At 56.2% G+C, this 20,322-nt stretch overlaps 2 protein-coding genes across 2 annotated transcripts in view; one reads left to right on the top strand and one right to left on the bottom strand.

Moving 5' to 3' along the window:
• Positions 1 to 1,175: 1,175 nt before the first annotated feature.
• FZD9 (frizzled class receptor 9) lies at positions 1,176 to 2,993 on the top strand. Its single transcript, XM_050908856.1, has one exon. The coding sequence runs from the start codon at positions 1,176 to 1,178 to the stop codon at positions 2,925 to 2,927; it is 1,752 nt and encodes a 583-aa protein (XP_050764813.1). The 3' UTR covers positions 2,928 to 2,993.
• Positions 2,994 to 7,614: 4,621 nt separating this feature from the next.
• Positions 7,615 to 20,322, bottom strand: part of BAZ1B (bromodomain adjacent to zinc finger domain 1B) — a 51,053-nt gene continuing 38,345 nt past the window's right edge. The window contains 6 exon segments of the mRNA XM_050908734.1: positions 7,615 to 9,826; positions 10,425 to 10,528; positions 12,240 to 12,391; positions 14,790 to 14,908; positions 16,750 to 16,897; positions 18,485 to 18,632. Coding sequence (XP_050764691.1) covers positions 9,460 to 9,826; positions 10,425 to 10,528; positions 12,240 to 12,391; positions 14,790 to 14,908; positions 16,750 to 16,897; positions 18,485 to 18,632 — 1,038 coding nt within the window. The 3' untranslated portion in view covers positions 7,615 to 9,459.

The following is a 20,322-nucleotide window of genomic DNA, read 5'->3' as shown; positions in this document are numbered from 1 at the left end:
CAGCCGCTCGCCCCCGAAACGCCGCCACGCTGCACGTGCCCCCGGGAGCGGGTTCGGGCCCTGGCAGCACCCCGGTGGGTTTGGGGCACTGGCGAGGCCACGCGTATTCTGTGCGCGGGTGTTGGGGGGTGGGGAGGGGGTGTGTGCACATGCGTGTGCCACTGCACACGGCTGGCCCCACGGGTGTGCGGGGCCACAGGGTGTGCTGTGCCTGGCTGGGGGTGTGCGCATGCGTGCGTGCATCTGCGTGTGTGTGTGTGCGTACGTGTGTGTGTACATATGTGCACGTGCATCTGTGTGCACGTGTGTGTGTGCATGTGTGCATAGGTGAATGTGTGTGCACGTGTGTGCACGTGTGCACGTGCGTTTGCGCACGTGTGCGCGCGCCAGCAGGGCTGGGTGTGAGGGGAGTGCGGCTGGGGTGCAGGTGCGGGCGAGGGCGTGTGCGGGGGTGTCGGGGCTGGGGGCGCTGGGGTCAGATGTGGGTGTGGGCTGTGATGGGGGGGTGTCTGTGCGCGTGCCCCACAGCCGTGGGGGCTGGGCGGGAGGTCACCCCGTGGGGGCTGTGTTGGTGTGTTCGCCCGCGGGTGCCCCACGCCTGGGCGGGGGGGGGGGGCGCGGGAGAGCTCCCTGCAAGGGGTGCGGGGGCGGGTGACGCCGGCGCTGCGGTCCCGCTGTGGCCGCGGGTCCCGGCCCCGGTCCGGGTGCCGGTCCCGGTGCGGATCCCGGTTCCGGGTGCAGCTGCGGGTCCCGGAGCCGGCTCCGCGCGCGGTTCCCGCCACCGCCCCGCCCCTTCCTCCGGAGAGGCGTGCCTCCCTCCGGCGCCGCCCCAGGGGCGTGTCCCCGCGGGCGGGGCGGGGCGGGGCCGTCCCGGCCGGCGGGCGCTGCGCGGCGCGGCGCTGCCGGAGCTCGGCGGGCGCGGGGCGGCGCGGGGCGCTCGGCGGGGCCGGCGCCGCATGGCGCGCGGGGCGGCGCGGGCCGGGGCCGGGGCCGGGGCCGGGGCCGCGGGCGGGGGGAGCTGCCCCGGCGCGGTGCCGCCGCCGCCGCCGCAGCAGCCGCAGCAGCAGCAGCCGCAGCAGCAGCAGCGAGCGGCCGTCCCGGGGGCGCGGGGGCGGCGGGGCCGGGCGATGGCGGCGCTGTAGCCGCGGGGCCGGGGCCGGGGCCGGAGCCGGGCGATGGCGGCGCTGCGGCTGCGGCTGGCCCTGTCGGTGCTGTGGCAGCTGGCGGCGGCCGGGCGCGGGCTGGAGCTGGGGGGGCTGGAGGGGCCGCGGGGGCGGGCGGCGCGGTGCCAGCCCGTCGACATCCCCATGTGCCGGGGCATCGGGTACAACCTGACCCGCATGCCCAACCTGCTGGGCCACGAGAGCCAGCGCGAAGCCGCCCTGAAGCTGCACGAGTTCGCCCCGCTGGTGGAGTACGGCTGCCACGTCCACCTGCGCTTCTTCCTCTGCTCCCTCTACGCGCCCATGTGCACCGACCAGGTGAGCGCCAGCATCCCCGCCTGCCGCCCCATGTGCGAGCAGGCCCGCCACAAGTGCGTCCCCATCATGGAGCAGTTCAATTTCGGCTGGCCCGAGTCGCTCGACTGCGGCAAGCTGCCCACCAAGAACGACCCCAACGCCCTCTGCATGGAGGCCCCCGAGAACGCCTCGGCCGCCGAGCCCCACAAGGGCCAGGGCATGCTGCCTGTGGCCCCCCGGCCCTGGCCGCCGGGCACCGCTGAGGGCCGGGGACCCAACGGCCTGGGGGCCTGCGACAACCCCGAGAAGTTCCAGTACGTGGAGAAGAGCCTCTCCTGCGCGCCCAGGTGCTCCCCCGGGGTGGACGTCTACTGGTCCCGGGAGGACAAGGACTTCGCCTTCATCTGGATGGCCGTCTGGTCCACCCTCTGCTTTGTCTCCACTGCCTTCACCGTCCTCACCTTCCTGCTCGACCCCCACCGCTTCCAGTACCCTGAGAGGCCCATCATCTTCCTCTCCATGTGCTACAACGTCTACTCTGTGGCCTTCATCATCCGCTCGGTGGCAGGGGCTGAGAACATCGCTTGCGACCGGGAGAACGGCGAGCTCTACATCATCCAGGAGGGGCTGGAGAGCACGGGCTGCACCATCGTCTTCCTCATCCTCTACTACTTCGGCATGGCCAGCTCGCTCTGGTGGGTCGTCCTCACCCTCACCTGGTTCCTGGCTGCTGGGAAGAAGTGGGGACACGAGGCCATCGAGGCCCACAGCAGCTACTTCCACATGGCCGCCTGGGGCATCCCAGCCATGAAGACCATCGTCATCCTCACCATGCGGAAGGTGGCAGGGGACGAGCTCACGGGGCTGTGCTACGTGGGGAGCATGGACGTCAGCGCCCTGACCGGCTTCGTCCTCATCCCCCTCTCCTGCTACCTGGTCATCGGCACCTCCTTCATCCTCACGGGCTTCGTCGCCCTCTTCCACATCCGGAAGATCATGAAGACGGGCGGCACCAACACGGAGAAGCTGGAGAAGCTGATGGTGAAGATCGGGGTCTTCTCGATCCTCTACACCGTCCCGGCCACCTGTGTCATCGTCTGCTACTTCTACGAGCGGCTGAACGTGGATTACTGGAACCTCAGGGCCGTGGAGCATGGCTGCCTGCACCTCCCCGGCCGGCGCGCCGCCAACTGCTCCTTGGAGGCCTCGGTGCCCACCGTGGCTGTCTTTATGCTAAAGATTTTCATGTCGCTGGTGGTGGGCATCACCAGCGGGGTGTGGGTGTGGAGCTCCAAGACGCTGCAGACCTGGCAGAGCCTGTGCAACAGAAAGCTGGGCGTGAGGACGAGGGGCAAGCCCTGCAGTGGGGTGAGCTGCGGGGGGGTGCACTGCCACTACAAAGCCCCCACGGTCATGCTGCACATGACCAAGACGGACCCGTATCTGGACAACCCGACGCACGTCTAGAGCGGGGGCTGCCCCCCTCCCTGGGGACGGCGCGCCGGGGGAAGGCGGCCTCACGGGTAAGGGGCGAGGGGATGCCGCTGGGGGCGAGGGCAGAGGCTGAGCGGCGGTGGGAGGGGGGACGCACACTGGTTTGGGGTGGCGAGGCCTGCGGGACCCCCCCCCCCCGGCACTGCTCGACCCTGACAAGTAGCTGCTTTTTCCTAGAGGTTGTTTTGTTGTTGTTGCTGTTGCCAAATCCAGTGACTCTTCTAACGCTTTCTTTGGGGGGGCAGCGGGGACGGGGCAGGGAGGGGAATAATCCAGTCCGTGTTTATTTAATTCTGTAATTTATTTTAGATTTTTTTTTTTTTTTTTTTAATCATTAGCTGCGAGGAATGGAAAAAACAATAAACCCTGGATGTGTTATTTCAACCGAGCCTGGTGCTGTTTGGAGGAATTCAAGGGGGTCGAGAGCAGCCCCACAGGAGCCCCCCCAGCTCAGCGGGTCGGGGCCATGGTCCCCGTGGCGGGTGCATGTTGGGCTTGGGGGGCTCTCGTGCCGTTGAAAGAGGAGGAGTGTGACGTGCTGGGGTGCCGCTGGCTGCGGTGGGAGCATGGTACCGGGGGGCTCCCTGCATCCAGCTCCCCCCGTGGCTTCCCCGGGGCCGGTTCTGGCGCCCGCCGCCTCCCGGCCGAGGAGGAGGTTTTCCCTGCGCTGTCACGCTAACGAATCATCTTTTCCACTCCGCGCTCTGTAGGTGATTTGTGTCAGTGCCATCGGCTGCCGGGGCCTCAGTGCCAGGCGAGGGGGCTCAGCGCTCCGGCACCTGGGGCACGGCAGGCCAGGAGCCAGGGTGATGGGCTGGGGGTGCAGGACTTTGGGGCAGAGAGGGCTCAGCTTTGATGTCCCACGCAGAAGCTCGAGGTGCGGGTAATGGAAACTTCTGGGCAGCTTTATTTATCCCCCGCTCCGGTTACAATCCCAGCTTGCCTTCCCCATTGTCCGGAGGGAAATTCAAGCCTCAGCTGGTGTCGCCGGGGCTGGCGGGGGGGAGCCGGGGCCGTCCTCGCTGTGGGCTGGCCAGGGTGTGAGGCAGGCAGCGATGGCGGGTGCCGGGGGCTCGGCAGTGGGGGCCACTGCCCACCCTGCCCCAAGACACCTTGGGAGGGGGGGCAGCTCACCTCTGCAGAGGGTTCGTGAGGCTGGTTTGCTCGGCTGCTCCCAGGGATGTGCAGTGGGTTTGCAGTGCCGGCGGGGAGAGATGGGCTCTGCCCCGGCCCCATGGTGGGCAGGGACACAGGCAGCATGGGACCTGTGGCAGGCAGGGGGCTGTAGCAGGGACACAGGCAGCCCTGGTGATGCTCAGACTTGTCCATCATCTAATTGCCCGTTAATTAGCCAGCGTGCAGGCTGGGGCAGTGCTGGGCCCCAATGAGGGTCTCTGGGTCCCCCATCCCTCTTGCCCAGGGAGCAACAAGCCAGCGAAGGACCCTCCTTTCAGCACCCAAATGAGCACCCGCTGCCTGCCCGCACCAGCAGCCCTTGGCCCCCGCCCCAGTGAAGCCCTTGTAGCTCAGAGCCCCGTGTCAGGGCTGCAGCCGAAGGAGAGGTGCAAGACGAGCCGGAGGTGGCAGCAGGGGCTGGGTTCTGCAGCCCCTCGCCCGCCACCGCGCTGCGCCGGGGCTTTGTGCTGCTGTGATTGATGCGGCGAAGCGCCTTTCATCCGCTCCCCCCCCCCGCCACCCCTGGGGGTGCTGGGACGGCGGGAGAAGTCGAGCGACTGATGTGAGAAAAGCCTTCGCCTCCCCCAGGAGCCGGCGCGGCAGCCGAGGTGCGAAGGAGCCCCCGCTGCCTGTGTGGTGCCGGTGGGGCGGGGGACGCAGAGGGGGCTCGCGCCTGATTTGGGGTGCTGGGAGGCAGGCGTGCCCCCGGCTGGGTGGGTGGGCACCCAGCCCCTTCCCCAGGCTGGTGGTGGTGGTGGTGCCAGGGCAGGGACCCCGCCTGGCCCCCACCGCTGGGGGAGTCACAGCCTCATGGGCTCCCCCGGCTGCCATGGGAGGGTTTGTTTGGGCAGATAAAAGGGCCGTGACCTGGGGCAGGACAGTCAATATTGGCTGCGGGATAGGCTCCAAAGTCCAGCCCGGGGAGCCGGGCACAGCGCAGGGTGGGGGCTGCCCGCGGAGGGGTGCAGGGGTGCCAGGGGTACAGCCTGTGCGCCGGACCCCCCCACCCCGGGCTGCAGGCAGGCAGCTCTGCAGCGCTGAGCCCTGAGCCAGCTCGGTGCACCTTTGGCTAGCATGCCCAGACACGCGGCAGGGCGATGGTGCTGGGGCGTGCGCGTGTCCTGGCTCGCAGCGCCTGGCTGCCCTTGAGCACCCCAGCACTTGCCAAGTAATGCACTACCCAGATAACCGGTCCTGCCAAGCCCCAGCTATCGGGCAGCGGTGGGGCTGCCGGCGCCCGACCACCACACGCTATCAGCCCCGGCAGCCCGGCCGGCTCCGCCGGAGGCAGCCAGCCCCGAGGCGCCGGGCATAGCTGGCCCCGCTGGGGAGACAGAGGTTTTCCATGGAGCCTGCCTCAAAGTGGAGCTGCTCCCTGGAAGGGCTCTGTGCCGGGGACACCGGCTGTCCCCTTGTCACAGCCGCTTTGAACCCTGCGCTGGGGAGGCTCAGCCTTCCTTCATATCCCCCCACCCTAAGGTCATCCCTCCATCCCCTCTCCATCCTACTTGGAGCAGCCCCAAAGGCAGCTGAGCACCCAGCTCCGGCAGGGTTGGGGCAGCTGCAGCAGCCCCAGGGCTCAGCGCTGCCCCGTCCCTGCAGGGCAGCCCCCCCCAGCTTGGGCACTACTGCCATGGCTGCCCATCTCCAATGCCAGCAGCAGGGATGGCTGCAGAGGCTGAGATGGCTGCTCTCACCGGGTGAGACACCCCAAGGTGTCCAGCTAAGCATGGAGAAGTCGAGCCTGGTGCCCCCCAGCGCTCGCTGAGCTGTGGACATTATCCCCCTCGCAAGGCAGGACGCTCCCTCCAGGTTTGGAGTAGCAGAAGGGAAGTCACTCTGGGAACGTGCTAAAAATCCCAAGTTACCCAGACTAATTGGTTAACATTAATAATTAAGCCGAGAGGAAGCCAAGGGGGGGACCAAGCTCAGGGCTCCTCACCCGCTGCGCCCCCATGGCCTTCTCCTGAGGCCGTGTGGAACTCCAGAAGACATGGGTGCCCCACCGGGGTTTGTCACAGGCCAGCCCCAGGGAGATGGCGGGTGCAGCCGGGCTGGTGACCGTCCCCAAGCCTGCGGTGCCAGCGGGCAGCAGGGCCACGGCTGCCCACCAGCCCCGCGCGCTCGCCTGCCAGGCGTGGGGACAGCTATTTATAGCCCCTGCACAGGACACTAACGCCATGCAGGGGCTGCTATAAAAAGCAAGTCTCGGAAAAGGTCTCGGAGCAGATGCTGGTGTGAGGTCTCCACGCTGAGGCCTGGAAACGTCCCAGCTGGAGTCACACTCTGATTCACCCAGGTCCTGCTGCATGCCCAGCAAGCCAAACCACCTCTTGTGGAGAGGGGATGAGGTTTCTCCGGGGAAAGCAGCATCTGTCCATCGCCGAGAGCCTTCGATCCCTCAAACCCATCAGGGGATTTCCTCTGCCCAGCAGAGCTGGACCTGGCTGGAGCACTCCCAGCTCGGCTCCTGAGCAAGGAGGACGATGAAGACACCCAGGAAACCACCACCCTCCTGGCAGTGCAGCACTGGCAGAAATGCAGGCAAAACTTTGGCCACCACGTTTGTTTCACAGATGACGGGTTGTACATCAGCAGTGGTTCATCACCTCCCCAGCCCGTGCTGCCTTTGAAGCTCACTGTGTCAGAGAGCCCAGCGTGTCCCTGCTAGGCTGCTAGAGACCAGGATGGTGGGTTGGGAGTCACGCTTTCGCAGACACAGCGGGAACAGTTCTCTCTGAGCTCCGAGCTGCAGCCAAGGCTGGGGTTGCAAAACACGCATGAACAAAACAAGGGAAGCAGTTTTGGTGGCCATCCAGCCAGGCAAGGCCGGGGTGAAAGAGCAGAGACGTTGCAGCTCCCCCATCACCCCCTTGCATTCCCTTCAGGAGAGCTACCCAGTGCCACGCTGCGTGCTGTGGCAGGAGGAGAAGTGTCACACTGGCAGCCCGCAGGAGACAAGGGAGCGAAGCGGGTGGCCAGCCCCAGGACTGCTCCCGCATCCCGGTGACCTCCCCGTGTCCAGGGGCAGGAAGAGCACAGCCCCATCCCTCGTCTCTGGGGAGGACGATGAACAGGGCCAGCTCAGAGCGCACACGTCCACGCCAGCACGTTACCTTCTGCCCAGCACAGCTTAGGAAGAAGGGTGGCGTGCGACGGCAGCCCTGCCGCAGAGGGCACAGCCCAACCCGGCTGTGACACTGGGAACCGAGGCACAGCCCGGGGGCTGGGATAACCAAACCTGAGCAGGAGGCCTGGAAGCCGGTTCTTCAGAGTTGTAAGCCAACCTGACCCAGACTTGCTGTTCCCTTGATCCCTTGCTCTGCAGCTCCGTTCTCCCTCCGGAAGGCAGCGATACCATGTCTGATGGGGGCTCTGGCGAAGGCAGAGGTGAGACATCCCAGACTGTCCCACACAAACACAGGGCGCCCGCAAAGGACTCGCTGCAAGCCGGTTTTACAAACACAAGTACATAATGTTTATTTTTAAGTTTCCAATTTATTACAAGTACAGCCCTTAGCAGAAACCCCCTCCCCCCAAATGACATTTATTTTTAAAAAACGTACAGTTCCAAAGGTTGCACCGTGTAGGACCTGCAGAAAATGTTCTCTATGAACAGGACAAAACAAAGCCTCTGAAGGGGACGTGCGAAATACAAACGTCAGTGCTATTCTGTGGGGCAGGGAGCTGAGGCTGGGGAGAGGGGACGAGGGAAGTGGCTGGAAACCTGCCTAGTCTCTGCAGCCATCGACAGTCCAGAAGTGAAACGAATACCTGTTAAAAAAAAAAAAAAACAACAAACCCAAAAAGTTCACAAAACTAGGCCGCGATTTTTAATTGATGATTCTTTTCTTCTCAAATCGCAGGAGCTGCAACAGCTGCTGCTGCTTTTCTGTTACGAAACCAGTATAGAGCAGCCCTGTGGCTGGTTTGTTCCAAATTGAAGACTTCTATAATAAAAAGTTCAAGCCCTGATTGTATGATCAAAACCTGTCATGATGGAGAGGGAGAGGTGATGAAAAACCACACCTTTTTCTTAGAGAAAAGTCAGTATCTCGGGCGGCAGGACCCACAGCTGGGGCCACGGCAGAGCAGCCTACCAGCAGGATCGGGCCGGTTAGCCAGTGCAGGACAGTCCTGGCTGCGCTGGGGGAGTGCGAGGGAGGTGAGCTAGGGAAGGTATTACTATAAAACGTGGTGAGAGCGTGGCTAGAGAGGGACTGGGAGACCCCCTGCCAACAAGGCCCCCGCTGTAACTCCAGCTACTGGTAGGAAAATGAGTTTTAAAGAGGGGGAAAATATAAAGCAAACACGATTTCATATAAACTGTACATGTGCCAAAGCAAGACAACGGTATCTTACAGGTGTTCTTTGTACAAGATCACAGCTAGAAACAAGCCACTTTTAACTAGAAAATTAATTTAAAAAGTTACACAGAACATGTTTCTGCTGCTCCCCTTGCCCTGGAGCTCCCTACAGGGCGTGCAGAAAACCACGCTCTCCAGTATGCTTCTGGCACTCGGTTCATCCAAAGGGCTACGTGATTGTGTGCTGTTCAAGGGGAGCAGGGAAGCCAACTGCGTCCTCTTTGCCGTGTACGTGTGAAGAGCTGAACTCAGAAGAACCCTCTTCGGAGCGCAACCTCCGGAGATCGCTCCCCGAGAAGAGAGAGAGGGGAAAAGCAAGAGCACCTCGAAGCCAATTGTGTTAGGATGCTGGTGAAAAGCCGTATCTCCATAAATGTAAGTGCTTGCTCGCCCTATGCAGCCCTTCATTGGGGGCTCAAAATTAACACCATATAAATATATACATACAAGAACTAGCAGCCCATTGGCCTGATCGCACCCAGTCCACCCGTGAAGCAATATGATCCCTCCCTGCGCCAGCTCAAGGCTGGTTTCACGTCACAGGCAGCAGACGGCAGAGGTCCCACCGCGCTCCGGCGCTGGCTGCTCGCGGAGGGGAGGAAGCGGCTCATCCCAAGGAAGCCGACAGTGCCCGAGCTGGAGTAGGCTTCGTGCTCCCCTGCCCAGCCAGGCTTTGGCCAGGCCTTCCCCTTGCCCTCCCACCTTCCCCTCCTAGCAGGACAGACTCGTGAAGAGCTTTGTGGATTTTGCAGGAAGCAGTAAGTCATCTCTGCTCACTCAATGGATGACCAAATACTTGAGGAAATTGCAGAAAAATTACAACTCGGACGGGCCAAAGGGAAGGCTGGATTAATAGAGAAGTGCCTGCTGCTTCCCAGCTCCCTCCAGACAACCCATCCTGCTGCCCGGCGGCACCAGAAGGCCTGCTCCAGCTCTGGCTCTCCCCCTGGTCTCCCCATCCCTCATTTCTTCCTTTTCCGCCCCCGGGAATGTTCAAGGGGCTCTGACTCACTGTCCCCTTCCTGCTCCTCCAGTCCCTGGCACCTGGCAGAGAGCTTCTTGCGTTTCCTGCGTGCATACGTGTGGCCCGGCAGGTGTTTGTGCACCATGTCAATCAAACACTGTTCCGTCTTCTCCAGGCAGGACAGTACGTGACTCCCGTTCTGGTTGTAGCGCTCGGCATTGGAGAACACCTGCTTGATGTCGGAGAGGAACTCCTGCACCGAGCGGTAATTGCCGCAAGAGCACTTGCTCTGCATAGTCTGGAAGTCCATTGGGTTGCTGATGACCTCAAAGTAATCTTCGGCTTCCTCCGTGGTCACTGGCTCCCTGCCGAACGAAGAGCCACAAAGATAGGAGGAAAATGACGGCCCCGGCCGCACGCAGTGCAGAGCTGTAGAGGAGTGAGAATCACCCCCACCCCCTTCGCTTGAGCGGCAGCCCCCACCTGCACCCCCGCAGTGCCGTAACAAGCCCAAGCAGCACCTCGACAGCGCTACGAACACGTCAGCCCCACGGCACGATGATGGGAAGGACAGCAGCTTGTCCTTCTGCCCAGACAGCTGGTCCAGGCACGGGGACTGGCACGTGGCAGGTATGGCTACCTTCTCTCAGTCACACCGCCAACAGAGTGCCCTGCAAATCCTCGGGGCTGCAGAAAGCACCCACCCCAGCCTCCCCTCCTCAGCCCACAGCCTACCACCCGCTGTTACACCACCTCAGAAGGCCCCCACGTCTTCAGCAGAGGACTGAGAGAGCGTGGTGGCTTCTTCTGGAGCAGCTTTCTTCCCATCCATAACTTGCTTTTGAAACCCCAGTCTCGCAGCCAGCAAGCGGATCCAGCAGGACTGCAACACGGCCAACCCACACCTACACACTGCCTGCGGACAGTCCTGCGCCCACGGAGGAGGCGGCCGCCTGCCCTCACCTGAAGGGCCAGCTAAAGCGGTACTTGATCAGCTTGCTGAGGATTTCCTCACACTTCTGCAACTCAAGGTTTTGGCGACGTGCCGTCTTCTTTGTTTGAAGGACCTGCCCACACAAAGGATGCTGTTAAAAGGAGGGAACCACTATGGCTTTAGTGTTCAGCAAACAGTTTTGAGGCCAAGGCAGCTGGTTCTTAGCAGAGCTTTTCTTCTCAATCCTCTCGCTTACAAGCTAGCATCTCAATGGCTGGGGATACATAGTACTGCTGCAGAAACAAAGTTCAAGTCTTTCAAATGCAGCCATCTTCCACAATAATCAAGAGGCAAACTGCTCTGCTGCAGGACCTTTGATGGTAACAGCCAAGACATGCAGTGGCAGCCTGAGTTACAGAACAGGAGCCCCATCCAGAAGCTCTGGTGGGAATAGCTCACAAGCAGCCTGTCTTTTCTCTGGGGGCAGCAAGCTTTTTCAAGATAGGTTCAAAGACAACATGGTCAAAACAAGCAGCCGAAGAACAAATGACAGCAAATGGAGAGTGTAAATTCCCTCTCCCTGCCTTCTCCGAGCCCCTGCCAGACAGCACGCGAGAGCAGAGGGAAAAAGCACTTGTGCTGCTGTACTGACATTGCAGAGCCGACCATGCCATTTTAAATACCAAAGAGCAGCTGATGCCTCGAGCACTGCTGTCCCGTACACAGGCTGAACACAAGGTCAGCCATTTGCCCGGGGATCCGCAGGTCAGCCACCAGCACAGGGACATCCCCTCGGCTCTGAGCGCACAGCTCGCGAGGCATCGCTGCTTAGGGTACATCAGATGGTGGGGAGGCTCCACAACACAAGGCACTATTGCTGAGCTAGCTTCGGTCTCTTCCCAGGACAAACGGTAAGTGAAAGAGCCCTAGCAGAGTCCTCTTCCCCAAGTCAGTGTTTTGTCAGAGACCCCGACCCAGCTGTTCCAGTAAGATTTTCCCTACTTGAATAACCCTCTAAGCTGGCTGTGGCAGCCCATGCTGGGCTTGCTGATTTGGTTGCTCTCCAATCTGTAACACAGACCAGCTAAAAGGACGCTGCAGATCCACTAGCCAGCCCACCCACACCCAGCATAAGAAGCAGTGAGCCCAAAGACCACGATCAAGACCGCTCGAGAAGAGTGACAGGATACACCAGCACTACTCATGCTGGTCAGCGGACAGATGGCAGATCTAGCGGAGGCTTGTGATGTGGCCCATGTGGCTAGAGTATCCTCACGTATCCCCTGTGGTGTGTCCCTCCCCAGGACAAACAGCACAGCACGCTGCAGCTCCACCCCGCCTAGCATGCACGCACAAGATTGCTCTGTTCAGGAGCATACGGTTTTATTCTTTAAATGTCAAGTGAAACCTAAACCAGCCAAATTATGTCCTGGAGGTTGGGGAGTGACCATACGGACAACAACTGTCAGAAAATGGCCAAGGCTGGGGAGCAAGGATGCAACATTGCTGGCATTCTCTGACCATCCAGGACCCCCTCAGTCCCCCCATCTCTCTGCAGAGACATATGGATACTATTTAAAACCCTTTAACAAGCTGCAGGCTGCCTGCTACTCAAGGGGGACAATGTGTGAAAGCGGCTGGGGAAAGATGCCTGGCATATCTGTGCTGCGTTTGTACCGGGCCCTTAAGGATATGCCTCCTTTGTTAACCCGCCCCCAGCCCAGCCCAGGTTTCACAATATGATTCAGGGTATTTCTTTGGGAAGGGGAGGGGAGGAAGCGTGACACCTGTTTCATTTATAACTCATGATGTGAGCAGCCTCCGGGGAGCAATTTGGCTCTTACCAGCTCATCAATGTCTGCGCCGTTGACAGGTGCAGCCCGCTGCTGGGGTCCCCTGGCAGGGTGCAGCGACTGCTTCTTCCTTTGGTGCCTTCCCTGCCTCGAGGAGTACATGGCTGCGCTCTGCTTGCCCCGGGCTGCCTTTCTGGGTCTCACTGAAACATATAAGCCGTGGGCTTAGAGGAATGGGTTAACCTGGAAGCAGAGATCACAAGCCCTTTGCCCAGCCATACACACCAGGCAGAGCCTCGCTCACAACGCAGAGGAGCTAGTGAACCCACAGATGACTGCAAGGACCCAGCTTCTTGTCAGCCCGTCCTCACTTGGCACATGCTCGTGTCAGCTGTGCTCTTGATACCCTCTCCAGATGAGATATGCGGGTAATCGCCTCCTGTCCTAAAAGAGGCCACTGCTGTCTGGCAACAGCCTTCTGCTAAAGGGTGGTCACACACGCCAGCCAACAGCACTGGCAGACCCTGGAGCTCCGAGGGAGACCTGGGAGCTTCCAGCTCCTCTGCCGCAGGTAAGGCTTGCCCAGGGCAAGCCCCACTGTCTGCAGAACCAAGTGCTGAGACCCTGATGCACTGCAATTTGAGGGAGGGCAGGGGAAGTAATGCAAGGACAGACAGTTGTCTCAAATATAACTGCAGCTTCCCTTCTGAAAGCACCGGGAGCAGAAACTTGTAGCTTCCCCAGTTTCCTGCTGCCCCCCTGCTCCTCACCGTTTTGGGGATGGGTGCTTTTCCAAGCGTTTACAAGTGGCCCACACAGTGGGATAAGCCAGTTGCTAAGCCCCCCTGAAAAGTGAACTGTGTGCAGGGGGAGTGTCGAGTTACTGCAGCCGGGAGCTGCTCCATGTGCTGCAAGTGGGAAACAATGAGATTTTATTCCCCAAGACTGGGGCTGCTGCATTATATCCCACAGAACGGCACTTGCCTGTTTGTTAGTCTGCCTGTCAGAGCTTCACACTGATGGAAATGCAAGCGTGCTGACGCACTCCCTTGTCTTAAGTTTCTCCCATGACCCCTCTGTATCAGGAGAATGCGTTGGTCGTCTTCCCCAGCCAAGCTCCTTCCACCTGGTCAAAGTGCTTGAGCAAGCTGTATCCAGCACGCTGTTGCACTTCATCTGTGGCCTCTAATCCAGCCCTGTCCAATAAATCATCTTGCTGGGCCCCCCACATGAGGAGCGTGTGTCGGGGCAGTGGGATGTCTGCCTGCTGTCGCTCTGCTTGTGTGTCAAGCGTGTGGCACGTGTTAAATGTCTGACAATCCAACATTCTAGGTTATATCCCTCAGGATAAACGCCATGAGGATTAATGGGACTTCTCTATTCAAACAAAAGTTTTCCACAGTGACCTTTCCATGTTAATGCTCTTTAAAACCAGGGGTTGCATTTAGCACTTTATTTTTAGTGACTGTAACCCTCTTTTGCTATTGTTTGGAAACCTTGGCTCAGCTCCTGACTTGGCCATGCAACGCAGGCTGAACACACTCCAAGTGTGGACATGGATACACCGCAGAACAACAAGCAGTGTACATAGCCAGGGTATCAGTGCTGAAACCAGAATAAAGCAAGGGAATCAAGACTGATAGACCTGGATGGAAACCCTTGAAAGAACACAGGATAATCCTTTGGGTCCCAGTCTCCAGATTCCACCATCTGCCCTGGTTAAGATAATCTGAAGTTAATTTTATGTCAGTCAAGGGCATTTTGACAGAAAGCAAATCCTGGCAGCGTGCCATTCCAAGACTGAGCTTTTCAGTACATCAAGTTGCCCAAATGAGACTGAGTCAAATTCCCCTAAAAACAAAGTGGATACACATACTAAAAAGTGAAGAAGCAGTCATTGAGGAGTCTAGAAAATGCTCTTTTATTCCACTCAGTTGCCCAGGAATGAGCCAGTTATGCATCCCGAGTGGTCTCTGTATGCAAACCAAAGGATGCTGGCGGTCCAGGCCACACTACGCCTCAAATACTGTGCCTTCCCACACGAACGGGCAGAGGAAGTACTAGTCCTACTATTTGAAAATGCCTCCTTGCCAAATCACTAGAAGTCCTGCACTTAAGAGGTTATGAGCTGGTGGGAAGGGAAAAAGCAAGGAGAGGGGATTGTGCGTAAAGCTCCATAAGCATCTATTAACAGCATCCAGTTTACCAACAAACCCTGTAGGTGCAGAGACTGCCAATACCAGTAACTGATAACGCTGTTGCCTCACTCTGCTCTGCTGCAGCCTCTGCTGACCACCTCGCAGCACTCTTAATGGTCTCAGCAGTGTCCCCAGGGGAGTGACTGGGCAGCGAGCGAGAGCTCACTGCAGTTTCAAACTTCGCTAGTGCTGACCCTATCACAAAGGGACAAGAGTTCACTCCAGCTCCCCAGGTAACATACAGCACAACCACAGCCTTCCCCTGTGACATCTCCCACTGTCTCCAAGTAAGAACCTGTTCTGTGTAAGGAAAAGCACAAGTCCCAAATAGGATCAATACTTTGGACACTGAAGGCAGAGTCTTATTGTTTTCTGTTACTTTCCTGCATGGTCAAAGCCTTACATTTCAGTCCAGCAACTTCATAATCTTCTTCCTCCTCCTCTTCCTCCTCAGCATCTGGTTCATCAGAAGCTTCCTCACCTTCTTCACCTTCATCTTCAGCAGAATCCTCTGCATAGTTCCTAGAGTAAGGCAGATAAACACATTTGTCGTACCAGAGCCTGGGCATCAGAGGCTCTGGGCCCTCTGTACTGTTTGTTCACAGGCAGAGGCTTGCTGACCACCTCAATGTAAATAAACACCCAGTCTCAGACTGAAGCAGTCTACTGTATTTCAGAGAGTATCAGGTTGTAGCTACAGTGAAAAGGGCACTTCCCAGGCTATCGTCTGAACATCTGGGCTGAAAATCCCCAACAGCTGAATCTGTATATTTTTTTCTGTTCTAGGCACCTTGATCACGTGATTACGGATTTTAAGATTGTGATTGCTGTGCAATTACTCCTCCTCAAGAGGATGTGCTGCTGTTTTACCCAGGTCTGCAGGCCTGGCCTAAGGAGCTTCAAAAGGGGAGCTTTTTTGTTTCTGCTGGAATATTTTCCCATTATCTCCTTCCACTGTCATGCCACTTGCATGTGCACTATAGGAAACAGACCTTGTTTAGTATTATTCACGGCTAAGCTTGTATTTATTAGTGAGCAGAGCATCAGGCTTCGCATGTGCTGATGTCAGAAGCCACAGAGACTCCCTGCCCCGGATGGCTCCGACTTCTCGCATGTGTCTGTTAAAGCATTCAAACCATTACAAAACCAGGAAAACAAAACAGCATGCATAGGCAAAAGGGGACAAAGGCAAAGCTGTTGCAGGAGTCTCAATCCTCTGGAGAAAGAGGATCTCGAGCAATAAAAGGAATAAGAATAAGCTCCCACAGAACAGGGGGGGCAAAAGTACTCCCAGGCTGACATTGTTTTCCTGCCTCGGCTAGGAAGACAAGAGCAGAAAGCAGATAACAAGACAGGTGCTACCCCACCTGATGGCTCTCGTCCAGGAGCCAAGCAGCTTGCAGGTGACTCTGCCACATCAAAGTAACTATGATCTCAGGCTAGAACAGCTGCACTGAAGCCCCGTCATTTTTGTACAAGCCTGATGAACTCTTAAATGGTGCCCAGGGAGCCAGTAATACTTTTAAGGCCATACACCACCTGCACATTACAAGCTAGTACACCTCTTATTGTGCTGCCGCTCTGGAAGGGAGGATCTGTTGACTGCTTAGGCTTCAGATGCCATTTGATAGCCTCACCTTGCTGACAAGTGGGTAGATGCAGCACAGAGTCACAATCAGCAGAGGACATACATTGCAAACAGAAAAATAGGTCTCGCATACATTTAACTTCCAGCTTGCAATTCAAAAAACAATTCAACCCCTTGCTGTCAGGAGGCAACTACTAATTTCTGCTGCATAGAACAACTTTGATTCCTCCTCAAATCATGCTCCCTCTGTAGCCCTATAAGGACTCCTGCCTTGTTAAGGTTTATCAGGTCCAGAAAACCATCAGAGTGGCATTTCGTAGCCTGATTTTTAGTAGCACAGTAGGGGCTGAGCTGCAGCCTGAAGTAATGTCTGCTCTAACTTGACAAGGACACAACAGTAACTTAGCCCGGTGGACTACAGAGCTGCAGTGCTACCAACTACACTCCCATGAAAAAGCAGCCCAACTAGCTGCTCAGTCAAAGAAAACAACAGCCCTTAGCGCATCTGATTTTGGTTGAAGTTTTGTGCATGTTTTCACTGCCAAACATAAGTTATTCATTAAAACTCCTGAAGTTGTCATGGGTCAGTACAACAAAGGTGTGCTAAAGTTACAGCCCGAAAAAATTGCTTTTCTATTGTCCCAGTGCCATTGAGTTAACTAGGCTATTTCAAACCTTTTAAAGGGGCTCTGATTCAGGCTGGTTTGGTCGTCTTGTGAAAGCATGGCTAGAACTGTGCATCAGTGGCAACGCAAAGGAAAGGAGGGTCACTCACCTGCCTCGTGAGCTGCGCCTGGCAGTAGAAGGCTGACACGCTGGGCACTGCCATTCACCATCTGGTATCTCATAGAGTGCCGGTCTCAGACAAAACAGGTGGAAGGCTTTGTTACACTCGTCACACAGGATCAGCTTGTCATCCTCACCTAGGAGAGTGCAATTTACTTGTAACAAGTGCCGCAGCCTTGCTCAAGCTGAGAAGCAGAAGCTGCTGCTGCGCTGGAGGTCAGGACAAAGCAAGAGAGAGATGCAAAGTACCCTCTGATGGCAGGGACCCCTCCCTTCTTGGTTCCACCACTGCAGTGGAAATCAGCAGCATTTAAAAACAAACAAACAAAACAATGCAAAGTCCCTTGCCCTGCAAAGATTTCACTTGAGGCAAAACGTAGAAGTCTGCCACATAGGTTCCACCCAGGCTAAATCTCAAGCCAAACACAGGGAAAGAAAAATTTCCTGCAGAGATGCCCAAGAGCCTAGCAATAAGCTATAAATGCAGCTATTCTTATTCTAGCCTCAATCTGGTCAACCTGCACAGCATCTTCTTTCTACTTAAGGCAGCAAGCCTACAAAGAAAATCAGCATGCAGCAGAACTAGTCTCTCTGTGCTTCTCACTGATGCAGGGAAATGGGGAGACAGTCCCGAGCCAGCTATTTCATTTACTGAAGAGGCAAAAAAGAAAGTGCAGAGAGCTTGCCAGCATCTCTCTTTTTCTAAGATCGCAGTTCTTAAATTCTGTGAAACTATAATCTGTTAGTCTCAGGTGAGCCCCTCTCACATCTGCCTAGAATCCCCTTCTGAACAGCAGATAAGACAGTTTTTGCATTGGTTTGGAATATCCCTGAGGCTCCACAGTGAAGGAGGATGTTGCACCAATTCAGCCCTTATTTCTTTGAAAAGGTGGATGGCATAGCCTTTTGGTAAACAAAAGTGGCCCAGCATTCCCCCAGAGGTCTGTCTGCCCTCATTTCCCACTAGTGTTTCAGCAAATAGAAAGTGAGACAAAAAGCACACGATGAGGCAGAATGTACTACCAAGCTCTTTCCTCCAGGCTTCCATCCAAAAGGAGAGGTTATGGCAGAACAAATACTAGCGCTCCGTCACTGGTGACACCCCTTCTGCTTCCCCCTCTACCTGCAAGACTCTAAAGCCCTTCATCCTATAGTGCATACAGAGAAGGTAACCCCTTGTAAGCCATTTGGTTTCTTCCCCAGCCTTACCAGCTGGTAAGGCTTCCAGCTCATCACGCAGTTCTGCTCCCACTCTAGCCTCAAAGTAGCATTATCCCACCTCACTCTCTCCCATTCGGCTACAAAGGACAATTAACCTTCCCAACCTCTCCTTGCTCGTTCCTTCTGTAAAAGATGGGATTAACTGACAAGGCTCAGAGACTCAAAGACCATTCCAACTCAAAAATGAAACCAGGGAACGGACAGTGGCACAAGTGTTCCCAGAAGGATTTGTAAATGACTTGTGTCCAAGTACCCTAAATATCCAGGGGATAGCAGCTCTGCAATGTTCTGCAAGACTGTGTACTGGTTTCGTAAGAATGGTTTATTGGAGTCAGGGTCAAATGCTTCTGTGAGATCAATGCTTCTGACTGTAAATCCTGACGTTCAAAACTCAAAATACAGCCAAAGACAGAGTGACAGACTACAAGGGCATGTTGCCTAAGCAGGGCATGGAGAGGTGACAGCGTCCGACTGTTACGCAGGCATGGGACAGGAATGCATACCTTTCTTGCGACACACTTTGCATCTGGCATTCTCTGCCGACATATCCCACTTGATACAGGCATCCAGCATCCCGAGCAGCACGTGCATACGGGAGAAGGTCTGGGCCTCACGGATTGCTGTCTTCCACTTCTCCATGGCTGAAGCAACCTGCAGACAGACCTAACAACTTACAACGAAGCACACAGACACAGCTCGCTACAGTCTGAAGATGTTTTTATATCCTTTAGCTGGGGCCCTTAATAACCAAAGCTCAACTCTGTATTTCTTCCTTCTATATAGCCTCAGCAGTCCTATTTGTGGTTTATCCATAACCAGCCTCGCTGGATCAGACAGTTTGTTCGTAACAGTAGAGCCCTTTTGCATTTCACAGCCAGGCTGAAACAACCTATGTGAACTCCACTACATTCTTGCTCTGAAAGTCTAACCCAAATAATCATCAGGCTAAGAAAATAAAAGGCAGAAATCTAGCACTGTAAAATGCGGGATGAAAGTTAGGAGACAGCTGGCAACGCCACTTGAGCGTGGTGGATTGGAGCAGCCTGTGCTGCCCTCCAGTGGGTTCTGCAGAGGCACTCGAGACCAGCAGCAAGACCCACCACGCGCTTGGTCCTCCTCGTCCTCCGAGCTGCTCGGCTGGCAAAGGGGACCGTGACATCAGCTACAGTCAGATTTGACAGGCAAAGCATTTGGAGCCCCAAATATGAAACCAGCCGCCTTCCTGAGACAGGATGACCTCAGCGCATGTGAAATCCCAGAATTAGCTGCAAGTGAGGATGAAAGCATTAAACCTGAGATTTGCACCAAGGCAACTGCTGGAGTCTGCACATAGCAAGCCACATGCGAAATCTCAAACTCAGCTCTAGAGGTTTAGAAAACGTTGTGGTAAATCGGAAATGCACCAGGACAGAGAAGTAATCCAGAGCCACCGCATGTTCAACTCCAACATTAATCCTTTGCTTTACAACAATGAGGTGATGGCCTAGACATGACAGGGACATAATAGGACTCAAGTTAATGTTCTTCTACCCCAGGAGAATGAAAAAACAAACAGTGAAGTGTCAGATGGGAAAATCTAAACTCTGCAGCTGACAGCAATTTGGGAGCCAAACAAAACCCAGGATTTCTGCAGAGTTGCACATTCTCCTCCGACTGAATTTGAGGAAGCACAGCATATACTAGATGCTTGGAAAAAACACACAAACTGTTCTAAAATGCCAACATCCTTGCTGCCATTGCTAGTGTGGAACCTGGAGCCCGAGACATTCAAGACAAACGGAAACCTGCACAGCCTACTGTGGCAGATTACACAGTGCTGTGCTATTTCTTTGCAGAACATTGTTGAGGTGCTTCACATACTGTGTAATTGATTTTCCAAGTAACTGTTCCATGGGTTTGCTGTTAACATACTGGGTAACTGCTGGGCCAAGATAAATCTGCAAAAGCTGTTGGCGTTTTCCTTAGATCTTTCTCCCCAAGCCTGTGGAATTTAACAGATTTTTAGCCTTGCTTCCCAAGCATCATGAGACTATGGCATTTTAGCAGTACCATTATCAAGGGAGTTCAGACTGCCAACTAGGCAAAACAGGAGACTGAAAGAAGTTACTTAAATACCCTCCTGACTGGAGAGGAGCAATCTAGCACGGAAAACAAAAAACCCCCACAAAAATACTAAAGGAGAAGTCCTCAGTCACATTTCAACTTCAGAGTGACAGAAGACGCCTGCTTTGGTAAAGGTGGACAAACCTCCAGCTAGAAAGGCTCTCACCTGGTATCCTAAGATGACAGAAATCCCTCTGAACAGCTGAAATGGTAATTGCTTGGCTGTGAAGCTGGTCTT

This window comes from Gymnogyps californianus, chromosome 20 (genome assembly GCF_018139145.2).
Source record: "Gymnogyps californianus isolate 813 chromosome 20, ASM1813914v2, whole genome shotgun sequence".
In the NCBI taxonomy this organism is placed as follows: Eukaryota; Metazoa; Chordata; class Aves; order Accipitriformes; family Cathartidae; genus Gymnogyps; species Gymnogyps californianus.
Note: the sequence above shows the minus strand (reverse complement) of the source record. Positions and strands in the feature narration are given on the sequence as shown.